Below are 24,389 nucleotides of genomic sequence, written 5' to 3' on the forward strand. Positions count from 1 at the left end.
CTCTTGTGTTGGCTCTGTGATTGGTCGGTGGCCTGTCCAGGAAACACTGTCAAGCAACCAAATGGTGTCTCACGAAACGGATGCGAAACTGCATTCTCAAGAAAAGTATTTTACTCACAGACTGTTTGAATAATAGGGACGTTTCCCTGATATTGGAGGGGAAAGGGGCGGAGACAACACATCTGCCGTTGTGTGTTTTTATTCATATGTGGTGTGTTTTAATAGGTTTTTTTTATGGAGCTCATATTGATATACATATATATATATATATATATATATATATATATATATATATATATATATATATATATATATATATATATATATATATATATATATAAAAAAATGCATTTTCTTAAAAAAAGCTTTAGTGTCATTTTATGGAACACAACAATACAGTGCTATACCATATAGCCATATAGGCCTTTTCTGCTTAAAGCTATCATCAGGAACAGGTTTCTCATCACCCATAAAACGTGCCACAGGCAGATAAAGCATGATTACGTCCACATGCGTGTTTATAGACTTGCAGATAAGTCTGCTCAGAAAATACTTCATTATAATGGCGCACAACCGAGAATGCAGTTTTGTTGTCATAAACCTCCCAATGGAGTTTGCATATACCTCCCAACCTCAGAGGATGGGAGGTACACAGTCGATATTAGACGGACAATTGGATTGCATGGATTGGATTGGATTAGGTTTCTGGGGCATGGAGAGTCTCACCGTTGTCATCAAAGGACTCAGATGTGAAGGAGCTGAGGGAGTTCCCCTCAGGAGTGGAGTCAGAGAGACAGTCCACGGCGTCTCCTGCGGAAACACAAACACAATCCACTGAAATCTGAAAGCAAATTCTGACAATTCTCGAACTGCAAAACAGTTTATGAACAGAGTATGAAACATGGATTTAGGCACTAGATTTGTGCCTATTGTACTTAAATTGAGCCCATTGTGTTTTAATATATACATCTTTTATAAAAATCAGATCATTTCTGAGGTCAATTTGTTGTATTTCTGTCCGACGTCTGGGGAAGAAGAGAGTCCGTGTCGTCACACTGCCCCAAAAAAACATTTTAAAAATAAAAAATAGTTTGTCTCTTTTTCCCTCCGTGCCTCTCACCCGGTGTCAGCTGGGACTGGCTGCGGGATGAGTCATGTGGTTTCCGATCCAGGAAATTCAATAAATAAAAAATGTATTCAATAAAGAATCAGGGATGATGTGGGAGGGAGAGGAATAAATAAAATGCCATTTCATTGAATATCCATGGGACTTAATGGGTGTTTGAAACACTTAAGTTGAGTTGAATTACACTTAGTTTTTAGCAGGTTGAATCAATTTGGTGCCGGAGTTAATCAACATTCATTTGAGTTCATGCCTAAGAAAACATATTTATGTTATTTATGCACCAATTAGTGACGGTGAATTCACTGTATATCATACTGTATATAAAATTCTAAGTGATAATATGAAAATGAAAGTTGCCATTTCATAGAACGAACAAACATTCATTATCCACCACGTTTAAAGCCATTAAACACACAAGCAATGATTCAAAAAGGGTTGAACTGTGTATCAGAATTTACTGGCTAAAAAAAAGAGGTGTAATTAGTTATTTTATAAAGGCGGCAGCAGGCGATGGAATGCATTCAAAGTGTGGCGTAATACGTTTTCAAGTTTCAAGTGTTTATTTAAAGCAGATTAATATGATATAGGTGACTGAGGTGGAATAAGGTGGAACATTTTATGAGCAGAGTACATTTATTCTCGAGTGTCTGAGTTAATTAACATTATATTTGAGTTCATGTGGAAGAATACTTGACTTTGTCGGTGGAATTAGTCATTTTTGCACACGAAGAAGCGGTGGGCAACAATTATCAAGCACAATTCCAATTCCTCTTGGCCACATTCAAGACCTGAACGAACTGGGCACCACATGGCCGGTGTCCAGTGTTCAAGGCCTGGTTAGAACAAAGGCGTGGTTGGAGTTCCTCCCCATGTGTGCGTGAGTTTCCTCCAGGTTCTCCAGTTTCTTCCCACAGTCCAAAAACATGCAGATTTGTGGATTAGGCAAATTGGACACTTGACTCTCTTTGTGCATGGAGTTTGCATGTTCTCCCCGTGTGTGCGTGGGTATTCTCCCGGTTCTCCGGCTTCCTCCCGCTGTCCAAAAAACAATGCAATACGGGGGATTAGGTCAATTGGACACTCTAAATGGACAGTAGGTGTGAGAGTGGATGGTTGATTGTCTCTATGTGGCCCTGCTCCATGTCAGCTGAGATTGGCACAGCGCGACACCTCGTGTGGAAGATAAAGTGGTAGAAGACGGATGGATGGAGACTTGACTGCAGGTGTGAGTGGATGGTTGTTTGTCTCTATGTGACCCCTGTGATGGACTGGTGACCTGTGCCGAATGTACCACAGACGTAGAGGACGGTTCACTAATTTGATTTTAAAACAGGATATTGCAGTACAAACTCAAACTGGGATTCAGTCTTTCTTCAAAGGGCTTGCTTAACAGTTTTGGATTAAGAATATTTTTTGATAAAAAAAAAAATCCCACTGCAGCCCCAGGTCTGCTCACTGGCCCATTCCATCGACACCACAGAGTCACAGAGGGTCAAGACAGCACATTTGCTTGTCTAATGGAGCTCAGTGCAGCACAAAAGTACAGCCACTCACATTACCTATTTAGGAAAGTTGATGTGGCCAGACACACTGCAGCAATCAGAGTTATTTTGCCCCTCTCCCCAGACATTTCCACTGCACAAACAAGTTAGATTCAATTTGATTTGGAGAAAAGTTGTCAGCTCTGACGCCTAAAGTTAACTTTAACCTGCATGTGCACACACAGGTATGTCGGCAAATGTGTGTTCTGTTGTTTTAAATGACAACAACAGTCACGTTTGTGGATCAGGCGACAGTTGCAGCGAGGACAGTCTGCGGGACAAGTTTGTGAAAGCAGGAGACGACGAGTGGAGTGCAGCGTGTGTGTTTTGTGTTTGTGGTTTATTTGTCCTTTGTGTTGCTCTTAGTTCCCGCCTCTGTGATTGAATTCTCCGCCCTGATTTAATTCACCTGTGTCTTGTCGGCATCCGTGTGTATTTAAGCTCCCTGCTCTCAGTTTGTGTTGTCCTTTGTTCTATGGGGGTTGATTTGGGCTTGTATGATAATATTGTGTTGCTGTTTTTTTTTGGTATTTTCTGCAGAGTTTTCCTACAAGCTGTCACAAGTGACACTTTAAGGTTTTATTTTATTCAAGCCAAATTATATAACCTTCCCTATTTCTTTGGTGCCTTCTTAGTTTTTCTGCGCTGACCTCAGTTCAGCGTGCGTTCTTTCACTTGCGCGGGTCTGATTCTGGCAGTTACACACTCGAGTTGCACTCCTTGCAGTGTTTTCTTCCACCTCACCAGACTGACACAGTGCAAGGACAGACGTTCAGGTGCAGAGAGGGAATGAACGAGGCTCCGCTGTTCTCCCTCGAACAAGTCAGTGACCCCTAAAAAAAAAATCATTTTAAAGATGTCGTTCTGAAGGTTAGAAAGAAAAAAAAAAAAGGATTACATGGGGCTTGTGGAAACATACTTTTGTATTCCGCACAGCGGCAGGAGCAGCATAGTTTGTTCTGAGACACTTTTTGTTATTGCAGCTTTTGTCCTTGTCACCCTTGTCTCTCGTGTCTTCTGAAAAGTTTAAAGAGGGGGAGAAAAAAAAAAGAGAAAAAGTTCTGCTTCACACTCGGCGATGCAGTCAAGGAGATTGTCCATCTCGCCACATTCTATCTGTAAGCACATCTGGACTCGCAACTTTAGCTTTCTAAGCCTACAAGCCTGATCGGTCATGGTTCAGTGTGTACAGAACAAGTAAAATGTTCCTGTGGGAATTAGAAGGAAGGCAGCGCCATCAATCAAACTAAATAGGAGAAGGCAGACACTGGTCGAATTCAACCAACACAGTGACCCCATAAAACCCTCTTCTTTATTAAGTGATAATATAATAGAAATAACGACAGGACTAGTCAACTAAACCACATACAATTATACTTGTTTATGACAGAAAAAGGAAACCATCTTCAACATGGGAGTATTTCATTCTTTATTTATTTATTCATGATGTGGTATTTAATGATAGGGAAAAAAAAAAACAATATGTTCCCTTGTTATTTGCAAGGGCCCGAGCACGCACACACTTGTGCGAGGACATATTGTTCCTCAAGGAATTAATTTTTTATTTTATTTGTGAGGCCCGACACGTTGGTGAACGCAAATCAATACCTGTGAAAAAGTTTTATAAAATGAGGGGAAATATGTAACGGGAGTACAAAAGTGTCTCAGCACTGCCCCCGGAGGTGAAAAGGTGGGCCAAATTTCACGCAACTTGGTGGGAATATGTCACAGTTCAACTTTTAACGATACAATTTGGGGATGTTTATTGGCAGAAGGTGAATATATCACCCATAAATAAGTTTGTATAACTGGAAAATACCTTTTAACTTGAGATATATATATATATATATATATATATATATATATATACACCAACTGACACCTGAGAGTATATCGAGCCCTCCAAGTAACACCCAACGTTAAAATAAAGTGGTGTAATCATCATTGGCTCTCTCACCATCCTCCTCTTCCTCACATAATATATACTATACACTGGTATAGTAAAATTAGATAAAGATGGAGCGAGAGATAAGGTTATTGTAGTTATTATTTAATTTTAAGAAAATGACTCGCTTATGTTAAGTTCAACTGAGCACTCATACAACAGAGCTAATAGAAAAAGCGTTCACTTTCCCTGTTATTTCTCTAATTTCTCCAATCATAACAGTTGACAACTTTTTAATTGGAAATACTTACACTGTCAGCCACATACACTGAGCCAAACACAGCTCTAATCCCAACCTTTCCCACTTCTTTTCAGCAACCGTGCTCACAAATGACTCTCTGTAATTCGTACTTTAATTGGGTACAGTTATCCCTTTTTTTCCTGTGTGACTGCCAAAGTCATCATGAACATTTGTTTTGCAAAGAAGTCCAAACGGATTTAAATAAACTTAACGCATTATATTTTCATTTATCTGACAAACGTATGGCCCGCGGGCCAGAAGCGGCCCACCAGAGGGTCCGATCCAGCCCGCAGGATGAATTCCAGCTGCAGTTTTCCAATAAAAGTAACTGCTATTCCTAATTACGCCACAGGGACCACATTATTCCTTCCTCTCTCAGTACATTGCAGTCTGTGTGGAGGTGTCATGAACGCTGCCCTCCACAGTTCCAAGCCTTTTGCCCAAAAAAATGCAGCCACAATGTGCCACTTCCTATTTATCAAGTTTCAAGGGATATAATATCCGGCATCACGACGAGACTCATCATGGCGGGGGGAAAAAAACACAATAGCTTGCAAGGAGAACTGACACGAGGGAAGATAAACGAGTTGTTAGGGCGTCTGAGGTAAAAGCAGTCTGTTGTTGTCCAGAGCTGAGAGGTCAGTGAGGGTGAGCTTGTGAAAACATGCATGAAATCATGTTCCCTGAGAATACTACATTTCTTTACACATGCACGGTGATCTGTAAGCTGTAATGCTCATGTGTGATTAATATTTCTCAAAAAAATTCAAGGTTGGTCGTGAAAAGGTTTTTTCTTAAAAGGTAAAAATTTGACACTGGTCTAATTCAGCGTACACAGTGACCCCATAAAACGATTAAAAAAGTGATAATAATACTGATAATATAACAGAAAAACCAGAAACAGGACTATTCAACTAAGTACACTAAGCATTCTTTGTGTTAACAAGGTTGAATAAAGATACATCAACTAATATAAAATGACATTTAATTATGACAGAAAAGGGAAACCTTCAAAATCAAGTATATAACACAGAGTATATCATTTTAAAAAAAAGAGAGATCTGAGAGATTTCCCAAGTATTTCATTGAAATACTAATCTTTATTTATTCACGATGTGGTATTTATTGACAGAAAAGATTACCAATATGTTCCCTTGTTCGTTGCACTGTGACATATTGACTTGTGCCCAAAAAAAGTTAATAAAATAAGGGAAATGTGTAAAAGTAGTGCCCCTTATGGAGAAAGCCGGAACTACGTTGCGCCAAATTACACCAAACTTGGTGGGAACATGTCACAGCCCAAGATGAACAAAAAAGTCAATTGGCACCACGGCCTCAACTCAACAGGAAGTCAGCCATTTTGAATTGTGTGTCCATCTGTTGTAATGGAGAGAAAAGTGGAACCAATTTCCTGTTTGTGTGCACAAAACTTGGCCAAAAGTTGATTCTGATCTTGGAGATTTGCACCAGACACTTCAAAGATGACTTAATTACTAAAAGGTCTCGCAGATTCAAAAGTGTGTGGCCACGGCAACCATTAGAATTTGGCCGCAAAACAGGAAGTGGTACATCCATACAGGTGGGAGGGCCCCACATAATGCTGCTTGCAGCTTAAATGATTATTCTCGTTATTGGTTGCTGAGGTGTAAATGAATGCTTGCGATTGCGTAATTACACTGGCAATTAACACTGAAGCAATTAACGGAAACATCAGGATGTTTTTAAGCTTGATCACATTAATTAATGGACTGCAATGTGATTTCCTTTTGTGTGTGTGTGTGTGTGTGTGTGTGTGTGTGTGTACACACTCGCAAAATGAATTATATCCAATTCCCACAGGAAGGAACCAATAATGAAGTGGAAGGAAGTTCCCACCACGTGATGATTTCATTGCTCCTGTTGTGAAAACTTTGAGACACCCAAGTGTGAGATAAAAGTTTCATTATCTCGTCTTTGTCTCACTCTTTCTACGACACGTGGAATCAAACCCGAGAGGACGTCTCTGTCCTGCTTTTGTTGAGGAGAAAGCCATCGTACGGGAGACTGAAGAGAGTTAGCGCGATGGGAAAGGAACGCAACTGGCAATTTCGGGAGTGTAGCAGCAAAACAGGTCTGCAGGATCATTTGTTGCTCCCAGGAAGTAAAGAGCAAAACTAAAACGGAGTGATGGCAAAAATAAAAATATTACTGGTTTTTTTCTTTGATGTGTGTGTGATCAAAAGGTTTGGATCAGTGTGAAATAAGCTCTTTTTAGATGAGATGATGGCGTGTGGGTAACACAACGAGTTCACAGCCTGTGTAATCTGCGTCTGTTTGATCAGACGTTAGAAATCGCATGTGTGTGTGTGTGTGTGTGAAGTCTTACCCTGTGGACTGTTATCTCTCTGTGTTCTCTCCAGCTCAAAAGCTCTCTGCCCCCATTCCTCCTCTCTCTCATCCCTCACCCTCTCCAGCCCGCCCTCCCTCGCTTCCTCGCCCTCCCAGGACACTTTGTGGGCCGGACTGTGCTCTGAGCGGCAGGCCGACGCCAAAGGGAGGTTGGGCGCCACGCTGCACACGGCGATGCCCCTCCTACTGGCCAGGCCGCGGACGTTGGACGGGTCGGAGAGGAAGCTGCCGAACTGCAGGGGTGGAATAAAGCAGCAATGCGGAGACGTGCAAGGGAAAGGAGGTCAAATGATGATCAGAAACACGGAGCGTGTTTGTCTGCAGGAAAATTAGACCTTGTTTCTTATGAAGAACACTCTAATGCTTCCTGTGCCTTGTTTTTTTTTTTTATTCTCTCTACTGCAGCAAATCTGCTGTTCAAAGTATTTCCCCAAAAAATAAATAAAACCCTGGCTCGGCAATGTCTGCTACAGCACTGGGCTTTATCGTTTATTTATTTTTTTATTTATATAATTTTGCACATCATACCAAATGACAAATAAATAATCTTACTAAATAAATAATTGATGCAATGATGATGATAATAAACGATAAACATGCATTTAAACATCTATAACATAATATACAAGCTGAAACACTTAATCAAACTATTTTGATAATCCCTTAATTTGACGTTTTAAGCTTTTTTCATGATTAAAACACAATTTCCGATTGTTTACGCTTCTTAAATGTGAATATTTTCTTCATTTCTTTGCTCTGTATAACAAAGAAACCATTAAAAGTTAAAAATTAAGGTTTTATGATACTTTATGGACCAAACGATTAATCGAGAAAATAATCTACAGATTAATCGATTATGAAATGGCAATGTTGTGCGGTGAATCAACGTAGAACATCTCTGTCATAATAATATAATAATTAATGTGTGCACTTTAAGCTACAGTGTTTAGATATTTATTGGATAGATCTTTTTAAATTCCTCTGGTAGCTTTATGCTGCTCTCAAGTAGTGCCGTGTTTAGATTAGAGATTAGATTAGGTGCAGGAGCAGTGGGCAGCATATATCACAAACTGTGGTGTGTGTACACTTGGAGGAACCAGGGTATGTGATCGGTGTGGAGCTGAGGAATTTTGACCGGAGTGTGTAGAGAATGAAACAAATGACAATAAATTCAATAATAATAATGACTCTCTAGGCCAGTGTGTTAAGTGTATGTGAGGAAGAGGAGGATGATAAGACAGCAAATGACCTCATTGGGAATAAATCTGCCTCCTTCAAGGTTAAAAGACTGTATTTTCCTATTTAGACCACTGTATTTATACCGGTGAAGATAATGGTGTTACGTCAAGTGCACTTGGTATAAAAAAGTGTGAGAACCACGGCTTTGGAGGTTTCATTTTGACATTTTGAGAAATGGCGTGTGGCGCCACGGGGGGTAGGTTATTCTTGCGTTAGACCTCTTTCATTGCAGACATTTTGACAGGTCCCAGTGTGAAAATCAGGAGTAAATATTTAAATGAATAAACTGCTGTGTCTCATTTCGCTGCCTCAGTTTCGGGAGGCGCACACTGAGACACGCTGTGTCTTCACGAACCTGTATTTTCATGAAAGGAATGACGACAGAGGGGGGAAAATAATTTTGCTAAGAAATGGAAAGAATTCAGAGCTCGATATGATTTAAAATGACAACATTTAACGAGCCATCAATCGAAAACTTGAGTTCAAGGGCCCTGCCAACTTTTTTTTTTGACGCTTTCAAATTGACTCGTGAAATTAATTTCCAAGTTATTGTGATAAATGTGACAACCGCGCTTTCCCTGCTGACACATGTCAAAATGTGTTGCTTATTTTGAAAAGTCAGTTTATTGTGGGGGTTTCTTGGTTTCTTTTCCTTTTACTCTTTGTAAGAACACAGCTAAAGTAAAAAGAAAGTACTGAAGCACACCGTCTATAAAAGTGAGGACCTGGAAGTTATATAATGTGGCGTAAATATTGACATTATGATAAAAGAAACTCTCATAACCTCTTCATTACTGCGGTATCATCATATTGGCTTTGTGCACTTGACATTATCTAAGGTCTAAGGATGCACCTACTTGGCAATCATAATCATAATTTGTTTCAGTGGAAGACATAAAAATATGGATTTTTAACACTAACGTCATTCTATATGAACATAGTTTTACGCACCTGACTTCCCTCGCCGGAAATTGCCTTGTCGCCATCTCCATTCCTCATGCCCAGGCTGTTAAATCCTCCTGGCAGAGGAGAGTGGGAAGTGGGACGCACCACGACCTGAGGGGGGCCTGCGGTGCTGCTGCCCACTTCGCCATAGGTGCTCGTGGTCCCAGGCGATCCTCCCGACACGCGCACGGCTTTAAACTCGATCCCTTCAACCCCCATGCCGGTCTTGTGCAGCATGTAGCTGGTTTCGGTGGAAATGGCCGAGACGCCCATCACAGTTTGGGGCCCCGGACCTGAGTCCGAGTTTTTGCGGAACTTGATTTTTTTCCTGAAAGCGACGAACAGTATGAGGAGGAGGATGATGACGAAGGCAAGGACCCCGATGCCAATGATCTCCCCTGGTCCCACGTAAGATAGTGGCTCTGCCTGGAAAACATGAAGAGGACAATTATACAGTAGTTTTAACAGATATCAAATAATAATGGCACTAATTTGCTGTTTTTAATGTCGTGCAAGTGAGATTTTGGTGCCTTGTGATCTCTAAATTGAAAGTATCCCTGCAGACACATTTCTGCTCTCAGCTCACCAAGGGAACTGTTCTTCCCACATGAATAACGAACAATAATGAAAGAACAATAAATGAAGCTAAGGTCGCATTTGGTTGCGGGAGCATTGGGAGGATGAGAGGTTTGAAAGAGCGGTGAAGGAGGCCTTCAGCGTCAAATAGAAAACGAGTCCTCGACATAAGGATGACGTCGCCACTTGTCCTCCACCTACGATGGTACTTCTCGTCACTTCCGGGCAGATGTAACAATCATTCACACTCACAGCGCACTGATAAATGATTCTGAACTGCTTAGTTTTTGTTGTTTTTGAACCAATAGAAACCATATTTGTTAAAGGGATGACAGATATAGATATGTTGTATTTAAGAAGATAATAAATCCCTCAGGAAAGTGTTCACTGCCTTTGTAAATCAAGTAGTAGTAGTCATTTTCTCATAAACTATGATTGTTTTTTTGGTAAGCCAGGACACCAATCAGATCCAAATCACATTTGGAGGTGGTTTAAAAATGTGACTAAGATCAGATTTCTACAGATCCATCTCCGGCGGAACGCTCTGACAGCTCAAATTGAATTTCAAACTGTCTTTTCGTCAAAACCGCAACATCAAACCTGGTGACAGGAAAGCCAGAAGTGTCCACTCACGCTGAAGAGAGGAGGAGGAGGAGGAGAACAACTCAAGTCTAGGAGTTTTTCTTGAGTTTCTGCACCATGATTTGACAAGGCAATATATTCCCTGCATCGTATTTGCAATTGCCGCTGTGGACGGAAAATCTCACATTTCCCTGCGGCCTAAGATACAAACTGACTTATGTTTGCAACCAGTGGAGTCGCCCCCTCATGGCCAGTTAAGAAAATAAGTGTTTCAAACACTTTTATATTCACTTTATTGCTAGAACTGAATATGCCTCGTGAATGGGGGGCGAAAGTTTCATTCATTGAGCTTTGATTTCTTGAATACCAACGACCTGAGTGACTAAGAATCTTCACTCCTCACAATGAGCGGCATTAACCGAGCGTGCAAGTCTCAATATGAGGTGCGTGCCAAAGAGTCAAGAGCATGACAACTTCAAATAGAAACTGATGATTTACCCATTACCACACTTTTCATTCATCCGCTGAGGAAACAAAGATACCAGGCTGGTGAATAAACCTTCCTCCAGGAGGCCACGGCACACTCGGAATGAAAAAGTTTCACCGATTATGCCAAGTCTAATTAAAAGAAAGCCGACAGCTGAGCTGGGATGTGTTTTTTAAATTATATTAGAGTGTGTGTATATAACAAGTCTTGCTCATATTGTACCTGGGTGTCGTCCCCGAGATCGCCGTGTATCTGATCGCCACAAAACTGCCCGTCGTAACCTTCGGAGCAGTTGCAGTAGAACGACCCCAGCGTGTTGACGCACTCGCCTCCGCCGCCGCACCCGCCTCCGTCCTGGTCGCACTCGTTAATGTCCTCATCACATCTGCAGAGACACATGACGACACATGAAAGCGCCGAATTGTCAATTGTCAGCATAAGAAAAGAGGGACGCAAACAAGGAGAGGGAGTCTTTTCAGGAGGCTTCAAAGGACCGATTATCCGCACAGATGTCCTGTTCTTTGTCGTTAAAAAAAGTAAAAAAAAAAGAAAAAAGGTGCCTTCAAGCAAATACACACAACATATACAGACAGAAGAATACTCATAGATAAAGACGCCACTTCCAAGAGAACACGACACACACACACACTTTTTATACGTGCTCATTTTTGCAAACACGGCACCCCGCTGTGCAGGAGACAGAAAAAGACTTGTATTTTTCTTTTCAATTATACTTTTTTTTTGATGGAATGCTTCCCCCCCCCCCACAAAAAAACACTAAATTCAATTGTTGGTTTATAAGACGAAAAAAGATGTCTGATGTCTGCAGCTTGGTTGTACTACTACTACTATTTTTGCTTTGAATGATGAAAGGCCCGCATGTATGCATTCTGCATCAATCACTCTGTTTAACAATTTAACAGCCACTTACACTCCACAGCTGTGTGACAGTTACACTTTGGCTCCAGTCTGTGTTTACCATTAACTGATGATGATAATAATAATAATAATCCGAACAATCTGCTGCCTTTAGAAAAAGCATTAAAGCTTTACTGTGTATTATCTTGGTTATTAATCAGCAAGATTCCACTCAAATCAACTTCATGATTTTTATTTTTTTTAAAAAGCATTAAAAAAAAAAAAAGCAGCAGCATTTTCCACTTTGAGGGGAAAGTGCCCTCTTGTGGCCACTCAGCCGAACAACCCACATGAGCAGAGAGTTCATTCCAAAGGCAATTACTGAGTTGTAATTAAAAAAAAAAGGCAGCAAGAGAATGATTATAGGCTTTTCACTTGAAATCACACACAATTGAATTAGACACACTAATTCATTTTGCACAATAATGACTAAAATAACACAGTTGAAGCGGTGCTAATGTGGGTTATGACTGTGTGTGTGTGTGTGTGTGTGTGTGTGTATATCCTCCAGGGTCAAGCTTGAATGTGAATGTGTAAACAGACACCCAGCTGTTAATGTGTCTATATCATTACCACCCTCATTGTCATTGTGTAGACGAGACACGGCGTTCATCAGCACCGGATTTACATTGAGGAATTAAAGCCTCGAAGTGTGCGTGTGTGTGTGTGTGTGATTTCAGGCTACTTTATCTTACATAAGTCCCCCGAGTCCTCTGGGACAGCCACAGAGGAATGTGCTGCCGACGGGGCTGCAGTCTCCGCCGCTCAGGCAGGGATTGGGCATGCAGGACGTCAACTCGACTTCGCAGCGCCCTCCTGTGAAGCCGGCGCTGCAACTGCACAGGAAGCCTGCACAGGAGAGAGACTCGGCATTGTTACCATCATAAAATATTCAGAGTAAGGCGCTGCAGACGTGATCAGTTCAAGAGCTCATTGGTTCCAGTCTCGGTCACAACCCTTAAAGGTCCAGTGTGTAAGATTTTAAGTTTAAATTATTATTATTCAAAATTATTTTTGATTCAGTAGAAACAAAATAATCATGCTCTCTCTTGTGTATTTATTCTCACACTGTTTTTTTTTTTGCACAGACAAAACATAAGCAACTTGATGGTCACTAGTGACACTGCAGCTCAAACAAAATCTGTGAAATAGATGCACGGATCTACACACACACACCTCCAGAGGGCAAGCTGCTGCAGATGGCGCCATTGAGGCATGGCTGGCTGATGCACGGGTCTGGATAAAGCATGCAGCCCAACTTGACCTCACTCAGCCCGGCGATCTCAGCGTAACGGCTCCTCTTGTTCTGGAGCGGGAGCTCATTACCATTCAGCATTAGCGAGCCCAGGCAGCCCTGGAAGCCGTCCTGGGCTCTCGGTGGTCCCGTCCCGGCCTGGATCCTCCCCGGCACCGGACTTGGCATCTCGCCCTGCACGCTTGGTGGCCTCACTTGGGCGCCGAAGAAAAAAGACGAGTCCGGGGCGAGGGGCCAGAGCCGAACAGGTGCTCGGGCCGCTCGGCGGCGCTCCACGTAGCTGTCGTCCAGCGACAGGAGGGTGTAGTTCCTCGTCAGCTCCAAGGCGACGGCGTGCCAGAGGCCGTCGTTTATTGGTCTGCCAGAGATACCCATAATGCCGAGTGTGTTGTCACAGTCCAGCTGGAACCAGAGTCGACCCCCTTCAATCTGCGAATAAACAGACACAACAACGTGCGATACCTGAAAACAGTACAGTAAAGTGTAGAATCGGGGTGTGACTGTGTTTACTTTGAGCATGGTACAGGGGTTAACCCGCGTGAACATGATGACGCCTCGTCTCTGAAGGGTTCGAATCCTCAGGCCGAGTCTCATCTCACCACTCTGGCCGCTCTCTGTCACTCTGTACTTGATGTAACTGTTACCAGAGAAGCTCAGAGAGGTTTGACCTTCACACAGAGACACAGGGTTACAATTCATAGCTCGTTCAACCCGATGTACTGAATGAATTTTTTTTTTGTTTAGATTAATAAAGAAAAAACATCCCACCTGCACACTCGTCCAGTCTCTCTGGCTGACACTGGCAGACAGATGGTGCTGTAGGACCAGAGCGGACACACTGCATGTCTGCTGGACAGGACTGACCTTCACAGAGCTCGAGAGGGGTCGGACATGCACCTCCTGCTCAGACAGAGACATTAAAATATCATCTGTCTTCATATGAGGGGAATCCTTACATGTAATTAGCCTTGCATATTTATTTTATTCTATAATGGATGAATGTATTATCGGGTACATAGAATCTGTTTTTCAGGTATACAAAAATAACATATGTACAAAAAAGCTGTGAATTCAATGACTTTTTCATTCAAAAATGAAAAATTAAAACAGGTAATAAGAGCCTCCCAATATGAAGGACTAATAAAGAAAATTCGATCCATAAAGAAAAATAACTTTCCCAAACTGTGAGAATATTTTAAGAAGACCTGTATATAAGGGAGATGTTTTTATAAATTAGATTTATAATTTAGGTGTTACCAATTGACGCATGTTTTAAAGTTTGTCAGCAGTGTATTTAGTAGCTTTAACTATTACCAAAGATCTGATTTAAGCGTATTTTCACCTGAACGGATAAACGCAACATTTGAAAAAGTCTAGGAAAAGTTAGCTTATCGGTCAAGGGTAGCCGTGAATAATGCGTGGAATAAAAAACTGTTTGCAGCAACGTTTAAAAGTCACGTGACAGAAACTTCTGCTTTTCACTGCACTGACGACAACATTCCTACAATTTTTACTACAATAATTTATGATGGAAAGCCACCATGACAGCTATTGGCGCTCTTATGTCACCTTGTTGTCTGTCTGTGGTGACGCAGACTTTGGCGCCATCTACTGCTGATCTCAGTGAACTAACAGCAGGTGATGAAAACAAAAACAGTATAAATGCACATTCTCTTTTACTGTAAAAAAAACCCAGCTCACCTGGACAGGTGCAGGTCTCAGTGCGGCTGAACCTCGGCGACACCAGACTGACCCTCTCTGTGCTGTAGGTCACGGGCGAGTCCCTGTCCATGACCAGTGTCTGCTCACACACTCTGTCCCCACAGTCCAGCTCCCCGGAGCAGGCCCTGCTCATCACCACCGCCCCGGCGAGGATGCCGCGAACCCGGCCCCGCGCTACTGCCTCCTCCAACAGAGCAGATATCTCCTGCTGGGCGTAAAAGACGTCCATCCGTTCGACGCCGGACAACTCCGGCCGCTCCACGGCCAAAAGCAAGTCCACGTCAGCTGTTCCCCTCACTGGCTGTACACTGAGTATGTGCAGGGGATCCGTTTGTCCTGGTGACCATTTCCAACCCGTCAGTCCACGCAGCGTGAGTTTGATCTGGCTCAGGTAACGTCCGAGCAGGTCCTCGGGGGACAGAGATCGTATCCGTAAGCTCAGGGCGCTGCGCAGCAGGACATCCGTCACCTGTTCCACCTGGACCGAGACATCGGCTATCACAGCGAAGCGTCCGTCGCTCACCGTGGCGTTCATCTGGTATCTGACAGAGGACAAAGAAAAAGTGATTTCAAAATCATACCGTATAATTCAGTGTGGAGTGGATGTGTGTGTGTGTGTGTGTAGATACCTGCCAGGTTCCAGGCCCGGCAGAGCCACAATGCTGCCGTCCTGTCTGTTGATCGTGAACATGCTCTTGGGCTGAGGCTTCTGCGTGAACGACAGAGCATCGCTGGGGTCGCGGTCGGTCGCGTATATGCGGCCGATCGGGCCGCCCTGGAAAGTGTCCGTCGCCATGACAATGAAGATTTCCAGAGGGGAGACGGTGGGTTTGTATTGGCTGTTCCCGATGACCCTCAGAAATACCCAGGAGGAAGAAGTGAGACTTGGTTTTCCAGAGTCGGTCGCCTACAAGAAGGAAAACAAACATCCAGTGAGATATTGCGGCTGTATTCCATTTCTCATGTTGACCCTTACAGTTTGCTCCTTGGGATTGAGTTAGAAGTAAATCTATACATGAGACACCCCTTTTCTTTTCTTTTTTTTTTGCTATAACCAGAAAAATAAAAATAAATAAATCAATTGACAATATTATGTACTTGTCTGAGGCAAAATAAAGACAATCCCATCTCATCCTTTTCATCTAGGGGCAAGGAGTGAGATGGGATTGAGTCTAACTATCAGTAGTTAAAATTAATTAAGAATTAAAGAAATTAAGAAATTATTTCTTTATTTTATTTTATTTTATTTTATTTTATTTTATTTTATTAAATTAAATTAAATTAAATTAAATTAAATTAAATTAAATTAAATTAAATTAAATTTAATTTAATTAAATTTAATTAAATTTAATTAAATTTAATAAATGGTTAAAGACAATGCCTCCAAACTGTGACCTAAATTAAAACATCTTATACCTTGTTTACATGTATGTGGATTCTTTTGAAAAAAATAATCAATCTCCATCCACACATCCTTTTGATTTAGTGCCTTTATCTACACCCCGAGACGAGAACACGGGAACGACTATAAAACTAAGACAAGCACGCTGTGCCAGCGGGTGCCAGTGAAGCCTCCACTGTGAACACACCAACTTTGGAGGAAACTTGCTTGTGTGTATGTGGATGAGAGGCTGAAACACAGAGGGAGACGTTTGTAATGCTAAATTCATATGAACACGGCTTTAATGTTCATAGGATATTATTCTGGTAGAGAACATGCAGTGTCTCGTCGTATTTGCTGTCCATGTAAACATAGTGAGATAATGAGAGGATGTGCATTCCAGCTTTCAGGGTGTATTACCATGTCAAAGCGGATTCCATCTCTAACCTGGATTTCCAGAACGAACTCTCTTGGCGCTTCAGGGCCAATTACGCGGTTGGTCCTCAGGGTCCCCGTCTGGTCCAGCGAGAGGAAGCTCCCCTCGTTTCCCGACACAATGCGAAACTCAAAGGGGGCACCGTTTCTTGGGGAGTCTTTATCACTGACGGACAGCTTCAGCAGTGTGGTGCCAGTCGCCTGATTTAGCTGGACGTGGAAAGAGATAAAGATGCCTGTGAAGGTGCGCAGTCGGAAAGGTACGCCTGGACGTGCTGGCTAAAGGCTTGTACATGAACAAATGTCTCAACAAGGAAAAGAACACGTTTCTCTCTGTTCTTGTGGAGGAAGTACAGGCCTTAACACCTTTGATTCAAGTGCAACTAACATCCTGAAACTTGGTCAGGGAGTAAATAACCTGCTTTGTTTAACACAACAAACCTTTTAATAATAAAAGAGAAAAAGATTGCAAAGGGAAAGCTCGTTCTCTGCGTGGATTAGGAGTTTTCCACCAGTCAGTCAGAACTGAAGAAGCCTCTTAAACAAACGATCTAACATCTACACTCTTAACTGCAAATACACAAAGAATGGTCACAACCCACCGGTATGACGACCGTGGCGTTGGCAGGGTTGAAAACGGGGGCGTTGTCGTTAATGTCGGAGACGTCGATGTTCACAGTGACGGTGGACGACATGGCAGGCGAGCCGCTGTCAAACGCCTGCACCGACAGAGAGTACCTGGGCACCTAGATGGAGAGGAAGCGAGTGAGAGTGTACGTACAGAGCGATGTGTTCAAAGCTGTTATATAGGACAAGAGCGCCGGCTGTGCTCACGAACCGTGAAACGCCGGAGAGAGATATTGTACGCTTACCAGTTCTCTGTCAAGCCGCTTATTGACTTTGAGCAGTCCCGTTACGGGGTCGATCCAGAAGTGGTTGCTGCGGTCGCCTTTCATGATAGAGTAGGTGATTCGCCCGTTTACCTGACTGTCCAGGTCTTCTGCCAAAACCTAGTGAACGGAAAACACAGGTTAAAGGTGCAGTGAGTAACGTTTGAGGATGATCTCTGAGGAAATTACTTTGTGTTTTCAGTCATATTCCAGCTTTTTGCAACACTCTTGATGTTGTATCCATCTGTCTTGACTCTAATTGTAGTTATGTGGAGTTAAGGGGCTTTATCAGCCTTAACATACATTAACATACATTAGTTTCTTTGTAAAACTTGCGCACTACAGCTTTAAGGGAAAAGCTCAGCATAAATATAAGTGACCCGACGTTACCCTTGTAATTGTTTGTCCCACAGACGCGTCCTCACTGACGAGGACATTGTAGATGTCTTGACTAAAGGCCGGGGCGTTGTCGTTGACATCCATTAGTTCGATGGTTACCATGGTAGCAGTGCTGAGGGGAGGGTTCCCGCTGTCCCAGGCCTCAACGGTGAGGTAATAGTCCTTACACACCTCAAAGTCCAAATCATCAGCCACAGAAATGGAGCCTAAAAAAAAGTACAATAAATGAATAAGATACATTAATTTATTGAATTCCAACTGCTTAATAAAGAAATGTAATTTAAAAGGATCTCTGCTCACCCAGGTTTCTGTCAACGGTGAACTTTCGTAACTCGTTGCCCGACCGAATTCGGTAAGTGATCTCGGCATTCAGGCCGATGTCTGCGCTCGTCGCCAGGACTCGCAGCACCTCGGTCCCCACGGCGACATCCTCGGGGACCGTGGCGACGTAGTCCCGCCGCTGGAAGACTGGAGCGTTGTCATTCACATCCAGGACCAGAATGGTCAAATCAGCCTGAGGTGGAAAAAGAGACACAAATATCAATGGCAGCAGATACTTAATTCTCAGTAACAAGATTAAAGACAGGTGAAAATCAATCCACGTCGGCGGACACTAAAGCCGAAGAGAGAATTTAATGGACACGAGATAAATGTTAAAGATTTGTGGTTATACAGAGTCGGATAAATGCTCTTTTTGCTGAAATCCACCGAGTTCATTCTGCTTTTCCACAAACTGTGCTGCTGCAGACACCGTTAATCTCTCTCTCTTGTTAGGACGTTCTTATTTTCTTTTAATTGAGGTTATGGTTGTTATGAATTAGGCCGCTCAAAGTATAATCTAATTCAGTGGCCGTGTCAGATGATATTTCACCGTGGCAGTGCTCGCGCAAAAACGGCATCATGATTCATTTTCGAAAGAGATCCCTGATCAATTTTTATGTGAATCATTAAGACTGTGACATTTTCTGACATTTATACTTAGTCCAGGCTCATAACAAGGATCCATGGGGTGTCTTAAAACTATTGGACTGTCTGCTTGACGGGTGTGGCCAGATTACAGCGTCTGTGACAGTGTCTCTCTCGCGCTCTCTCTTCAATGCATATTTTAAAGATAAATCAACTTTATGTGTCGCAGGAGCCGATGCCAGAAACACTGTGTGTGACATCAGTAGTGCTGGCTTTAAACAATGATTTGATGCAGATGGTTAAATCAGGGTTTTATGGGACTGAGGACAAATGTTGGAAAAACCGACCTGTTTTATACCCGATATAAACAAAGTTCCCCAATCTGTACGTGAATGCATCATTCACAAATCACAACCGCCCCATTCTGAGGTGGTCGGAGGAGGCGTGGCCAATTGTGCAATCCATCCTCGCGACAGAGCGGAGACCACCTCCTCGGCCGACCACCCACATAACAGTTACCCGCTCGTCACACATAGTTTCCTTTTTTTATAATGGCTCCGATCTTGTTTTATTGTACAGCAGCGTGAGTGGAGCTTTTTCCACCAGACACATCTGGACAATCCGACTTGTTAGGAACGTGGTTTCAATGCAGGAAAACAACTGTCTCCACTTAAAGCGAGTGCGACGCCAGCAGTGCTCCATGTCAAACCACTACTGTTGCCTCCGGCGCTCTAACACTGATATATTTCCCTGAGGTTTATTTACTCTTATGGTTTATGGTTTGTTCAAACATCCTGAAAGAGCCAACACTTACTCATCTTGTCTCATCGTCTCTTTTTTGCCCCCCCCCCTTCCTTCCTACATCACCTGCATCTGTCTCTGTCGCCGTCCCCCTTGTGTTTCTCATTCCGTGCACTGCGCGGTGACAAAGATGGAAGATAAAGTTTCATCTTAATTAAAATCAACACGGCTCTTTATCTGATCCCCGCCTTGAACAACATGTATTTATTCATTGGCTTATTTTATTCACGCGTGTGTGTGTGTGTGTGTGTGGACAGAAATACAGATTGTGCATCAGCACAGAAAGGACTCTATTGCTGGCAATCGAATATGTTGTGTGTGAAATCGAATTGTATTATGACATTGAAATGGTTTAATCAGGAAACATATTTAGTTTAAATGGATGTTAATGACTTGTTCAGAAAAAAATCTTCATTGTATCATGTTCTTTTACCATTTTTTGGACCCTCCTACCTGTGAGGACAGTGCCCCCTGTTGGCCAGCTTGGTCAGTGGCTTGAACGCGAACACGATAAGAGTCTTGGCTCTCCCTGTCCAGAGATCTCTCCAGTCTGACCATCCCAGAAGACGGGTCGATGGAGAATAATCCACCCACTGAATCCACCAGAGAATAAACCACTGTGCGGTTCAGACCTGAAAAAAAGACAGGAGACAAATGAACGACCACAGAAGATTCCCTGTCGGTCCGTCCTCCTGTTCATGGCAATCATTTTTCAATCAGAGAGGGATGATGGATACGTGAACAAAGTGCATGTGACACAAATGAGAAACGGCACTGCTCCGGGCGATTCACATCATCTTGCTCGTGTCACAGTCAGCAGTTTGGATGCTAAGTGACAAGAGTGGGATTGAAACCACATTTGTCACACGTAAGGAAAAACTCTCCGCGGCCATTATCAGAGTTGTTTGACGTACCTTCATCGGGGTCGCCGGCCTGCAGGCGGGTGAGCAAAGCCTTTGGCGCCGCGTTCTCGAACACACTGGCCAGGTAATGAGTGGAGGAGAACAAGGGGGCATTGTCATTCACGTCCAGCACTTGGAGGGAAATGTCAGAGCGGCAGAAGAGTCCGCCTCCGTCAGTCGCCTGAGCGATGAGTCTGTAGGCCGGTGTCATTTCTCGGTCCATGGCCGTGGCCGTACGCAGCTCCCCTGTAAGACGTAAACACGGAGACATGAGATGTTAAGCCTGTGGTGTGTAGAATAGTGTTTTCATCATAAGCAAACTATATAGTTTGCTGCTCACTGCTCCTGTTTGTTTGTTTGCTCAGGATGGTTTAAATGCAGACATTGATTGGTGTGTGTGCCAATATAACTAATTGTAATTCTAAGTAATGACTCAGGTGTTTCCCTCTTGGGTCTTGCCTCAAGGTCACAGCGAGGCTGTGCATTTGCAGCATCCTTCGCCGCACAAATACGTCGTCTTCGATCAAGTCTGCCTCACACTGAGGTGAAAATCTCTAAACTTTTTGAAGCGCTTTCGGCGTGTCTTTTCATACTTGGGCCAAAGAAGTAGGTCAAACTAGTCTTTGGTCACTCTCAAAAATAAGCTTTGATCCTCCATTATCCAGACAAAGCTCCTGAATCCATGGCTAAAGGTGAAGATTATGGGGAGCACACACACATCAGGTTTCCAAAACTGCTGTGAAATGCTGTGATGGTACATCCATTGTCATTGTTTTGATAACTATTGTTAGTTTAGTTTATTAGTACCCCAATTTTCGCTCCATATGTCAGCTGGGATCGTGACTACAGTAAAAACGATGATGCTGAATTGTTCAAACTGCAATTAAAAAGCCTCTTTTGAAAAGTACAAAATAAAAATAATGACTACATGTACCGGTGTTTGCATCCATGTAGAAATCTTCCACCCCGATACCAAAGAGTGAATATTGAATCTCAGCACTGGAGCCTGAGTCAGCATCTGTTGCTCCCACTGTCAGAATGCCCTTGTTGGAGGGAATGTCCTCGGGGAACGAGGCACTGTACACGGCCTGTCACACACACACACAAGCACATTGTGAGCATCAATTTCTGAAAAAAGTAAAGACATCAGTCCAGCACTGAATCCATAATCCCCATTGACAGAACGAGCGCAGCACAGCTAAGTGGCCTGTGTTGACCCGGCTGCACTTTTGCCCTCGCCGCTCCACCAGACGCGGACCGTGTCCCACTTCATCGCTCATGCTGCTTCTCATGCCGATCAAATTTGCAGCTGAAATGAAGTGATAAGTAGATACACAGCTGTGACCGGTCAAGAGACGTGCAGACGTGATAAAGCTCTCAGATACAATCTGAATTAAGTGCGTCAAAAGGTAACTCTGCCCTGTCGCTTTTAAATACATCACATAAAATCACATCATTAATAATGTAAAAACTACCACTGTACCTTGTGCCGCACATATTATTCTGTATACACAGAGGTTCCCAAACCTTTTAGCATCCGACCCACAAATATAACGAGGCCAGAACTGGGACCCGTTGTCCCAAAGGACATTAAAAAAATGTTTCCTGTGCTCTGTCAGTGTAAATTGAACCGCTGCAGCTGATGTTGTCAATAAATCTGTCCACAGTAACCCCAGGGGTCATATGTGAGGAGAGGACAGTTCATGTGTGTCTGAATGACTATATACTATACTATATTTCTTTCTTTAATTATTCAGGTTGTGTGTTTGTGCTTTTAATTTTGCAAGGGCAATATTGCTGACTGTAGAAACTACAGTTCTTGTTCTTGTGGCTATTTTATATGATTAAAAAGCAATAAAAAGTTGATTAAAAACTATTTTTTTAATATATTTTGTTTCCTTTTTATATTTCTGATGCTTTTCATTGGTTTAAAATCATCTAAGGACTGAGTGTTCAAACCCCACAGGGACCTTGACCACTAGTTTAGGAAGCACTCACTAGTATAACACTATCAACAGCTTTTTAAAAACATTTCAAAGAACATTATTGAAACAAAAAAAAACAGAGAACAAAGTTAGAACGCAGTGTCTTGACACTGAATGTCCTTCAGCATTGAGTGGTGCTTCTGCGGAACACCAGAGTGACCACGTTTTAGCTGCACTCGACTTATCTGCGAGCAGAGAGAATGTACAAGAAGAGACCGGGGAGACGGGAGAATTGATTTCAAAGGGAATTAGTACGAGTTCACAAAGAGAATGAAAGTTTCTCGGCCAATTATGTGCAATTGAAAAACCAAAGAATGATACTAAACGAAATGGGATGTGCCTTGAAGAGTCCCTTGTTATAGATCAGCTTAAAAACTAACTTTATGATGACTCCTAAGGTACTGAGTGTGTAGTAATAATTTGTGTGTGCTAATTATCTCATCATATTTGTTATTTAAAGCAGGGTTTCTCAGTCCTGAGCCATTCATTTGAATCAGGTGTGCTGGAGCAGGGGCAACTTCTAAAACATGATTTAAAAAGCATGTTACTCCTGCTATTTACTGTACTGGATACTTAATCATATCTATTAACTTAAGTGTTGAAGAAATTAATACAAATCTCAATAAATATGCAACTAAAAGCTCAAATAAAGTTATTTAAAGTGACTAAATATGTAATTAAAGGCAAGTTTTAAAGGTTTTTATGCATTTTCACATTTATTTTTGCATTTTTGCCAGTTTGAATTCATTCGCACTGAATTTGAACTCGTGTGCGGAATAATGAGAGAATCAACATTATGACGGAACAAAATCGCGCGGATACGACTGGAGCCAGTCGTTGATTTACATATTCTAAGACAATAATCTTCTGAGCTCAGCCAAAAGCAAAATTACCGCAGAGAAGAAGTTCCTCTTTGTAGAAATTGGGTCTCCATCTAATTCACGAGCTTCTGGCAATCTGACGATTACAACCGTATATTATTTTATATTATAATCATGCTTTTGTAAAGTGCCATACAATAAGTACAATTGAGTATAATAGGAGTCAATAACTTTATTTCTGCACTGTTGTGCTACTTCATGGACACAAAGTGTGTTTATAGACTGTTTAATTACGTGCATAATTCATATTTTTCGACAAACCACTAATTAGAATCTAGTTAGCCTGGAAACAAATAAGATTAAAGGCATGTAGTGGACCAATGAGTACAAAATAATGATTAAAAAAAATGACAGTTTGTCTAGCTACAGTCCTGGTTTGTGTTGTCACTGAAGTATCTCCCTTCCTATATCTTTTTATCCCTGACCTGGTTGCAGATGGGACTGTTGTCGTTGGCATCCATCACGGTAACTTCCACCGCAGTGCGAGCAACATAAAGGCCATCAGTGGCAGTGATGTTGAGCAGATACCAGTCCTGCTGCTCACGGTCCAGTAAACCGCTCACATAAACCTTCCACTCCCCCTGCACGAGGGCCAGGCCAAACACGCCCCGCGGGTTTCCTCCTGTAAATCAAAAAGAGGAGGAGGAGGAGGAGGAGGAGGAGGCAGAGGAGGCGGAGGAGGATTAAAGTGCTGCAGGCAATTCACAGCAAAGACAGACAGAGGTGAAGATACACTGTAGCCGACCTGTGAACAAAACTGGGAGTCGTATTATTGCACAGGGATCGATACACACCAGCACTCCACCCGAACCACCACAGTGTTTGTGTGCGATCAATGAAAATC

At 42.5% G+C, this 24,389-nt stretch overlaps 1 protein-coding gene across 1 annotated transcript in view; it reads right to left on the reverse strand.

Annotated features, from left to right (window-relative positions):
- Positions 1–24,389, reverse strand: part of LOC131458790 (protocadherin Fat 3) — a 77,363-nt gene that overhangs the window by 7,908 nt on the left and 45,066 nt on the right. The window contains exons 31-49 of the mRNA XM_058628052.1: positions 23,971–24,167; positions 21,614–21,767; positions 20,692–20,925; positions 20,231–20,409; positions 18,371–18,584; positions 18,062–18,276; positions 17,654–17,791; positions 17,384–17,527; positions 16,794–16,991; positions 15,595–15,872; positions 14,945–15,507; positions 14,012–14,143; positions 13,754–13,911; positions 13,165–13,672; positions 12,684–12,837; positions 11,293–11,455; positions 9,432–9,851; positions 7,219–7,474; positions 727–810 (exon numbers count right to left, since the gene is read on the reverse strand). Coding sequence (XP_058484035.1) covers positions 727–810; positions 7,219–7,474; positions 9,432–9,851; positions 11,293–11,455; positions 12,684–12,837; positions 13,165–13,672; positions 13,754–13,911; positions 14,012–14,143; positions 14,945–15,507; positions 15,595–15,872; positions 16,794–16,991; positions 17,384–17,527; positions 17,654–17,791; positions 18,062–18,276; positions 18,371–18,584; positions 20,231–20,409; positions 20,692–20,925; positions 21,614–21,767; positions 23,971–24,167 — 4,389 coding nt within the window. The remainder of the gene's footprint in view (positions 1–726; positions 811–7,218; positions 7,475–9,431; positions 9,852–11,292; positions 11,456–12,683; positions 12,838–13,164; positions 13,673–13,753; positions 13,912–14,011; positions 14,144–14,944; positions 15,508–15,594; positions 15,873–16,793; positions 16,992–17,383; positions 17,528–17,653; positions 17,792–18,061; positions 18,277–18,370; positions 18,585–20,230; positions 20,410–20,691; positions 20,926–21,613; positions 21,768–23,970; positions 24,168–24,389) is intronic.

The sequence above is a fragment of the Solea solea genome, chromosome 4 (assembly GCF_958295425.1).
Source record: "Solea solea chromosome 4, fSolSol10.1, whole genome shotgun sequence".
In the NCBI taxonomy this organism is placed as follows: domain Eukaryota; kingdom Metazoa; phylum Chordata; class Actinopteri; order Pleuronectiformes; family Soleidae; genus Solea; species Solea solea.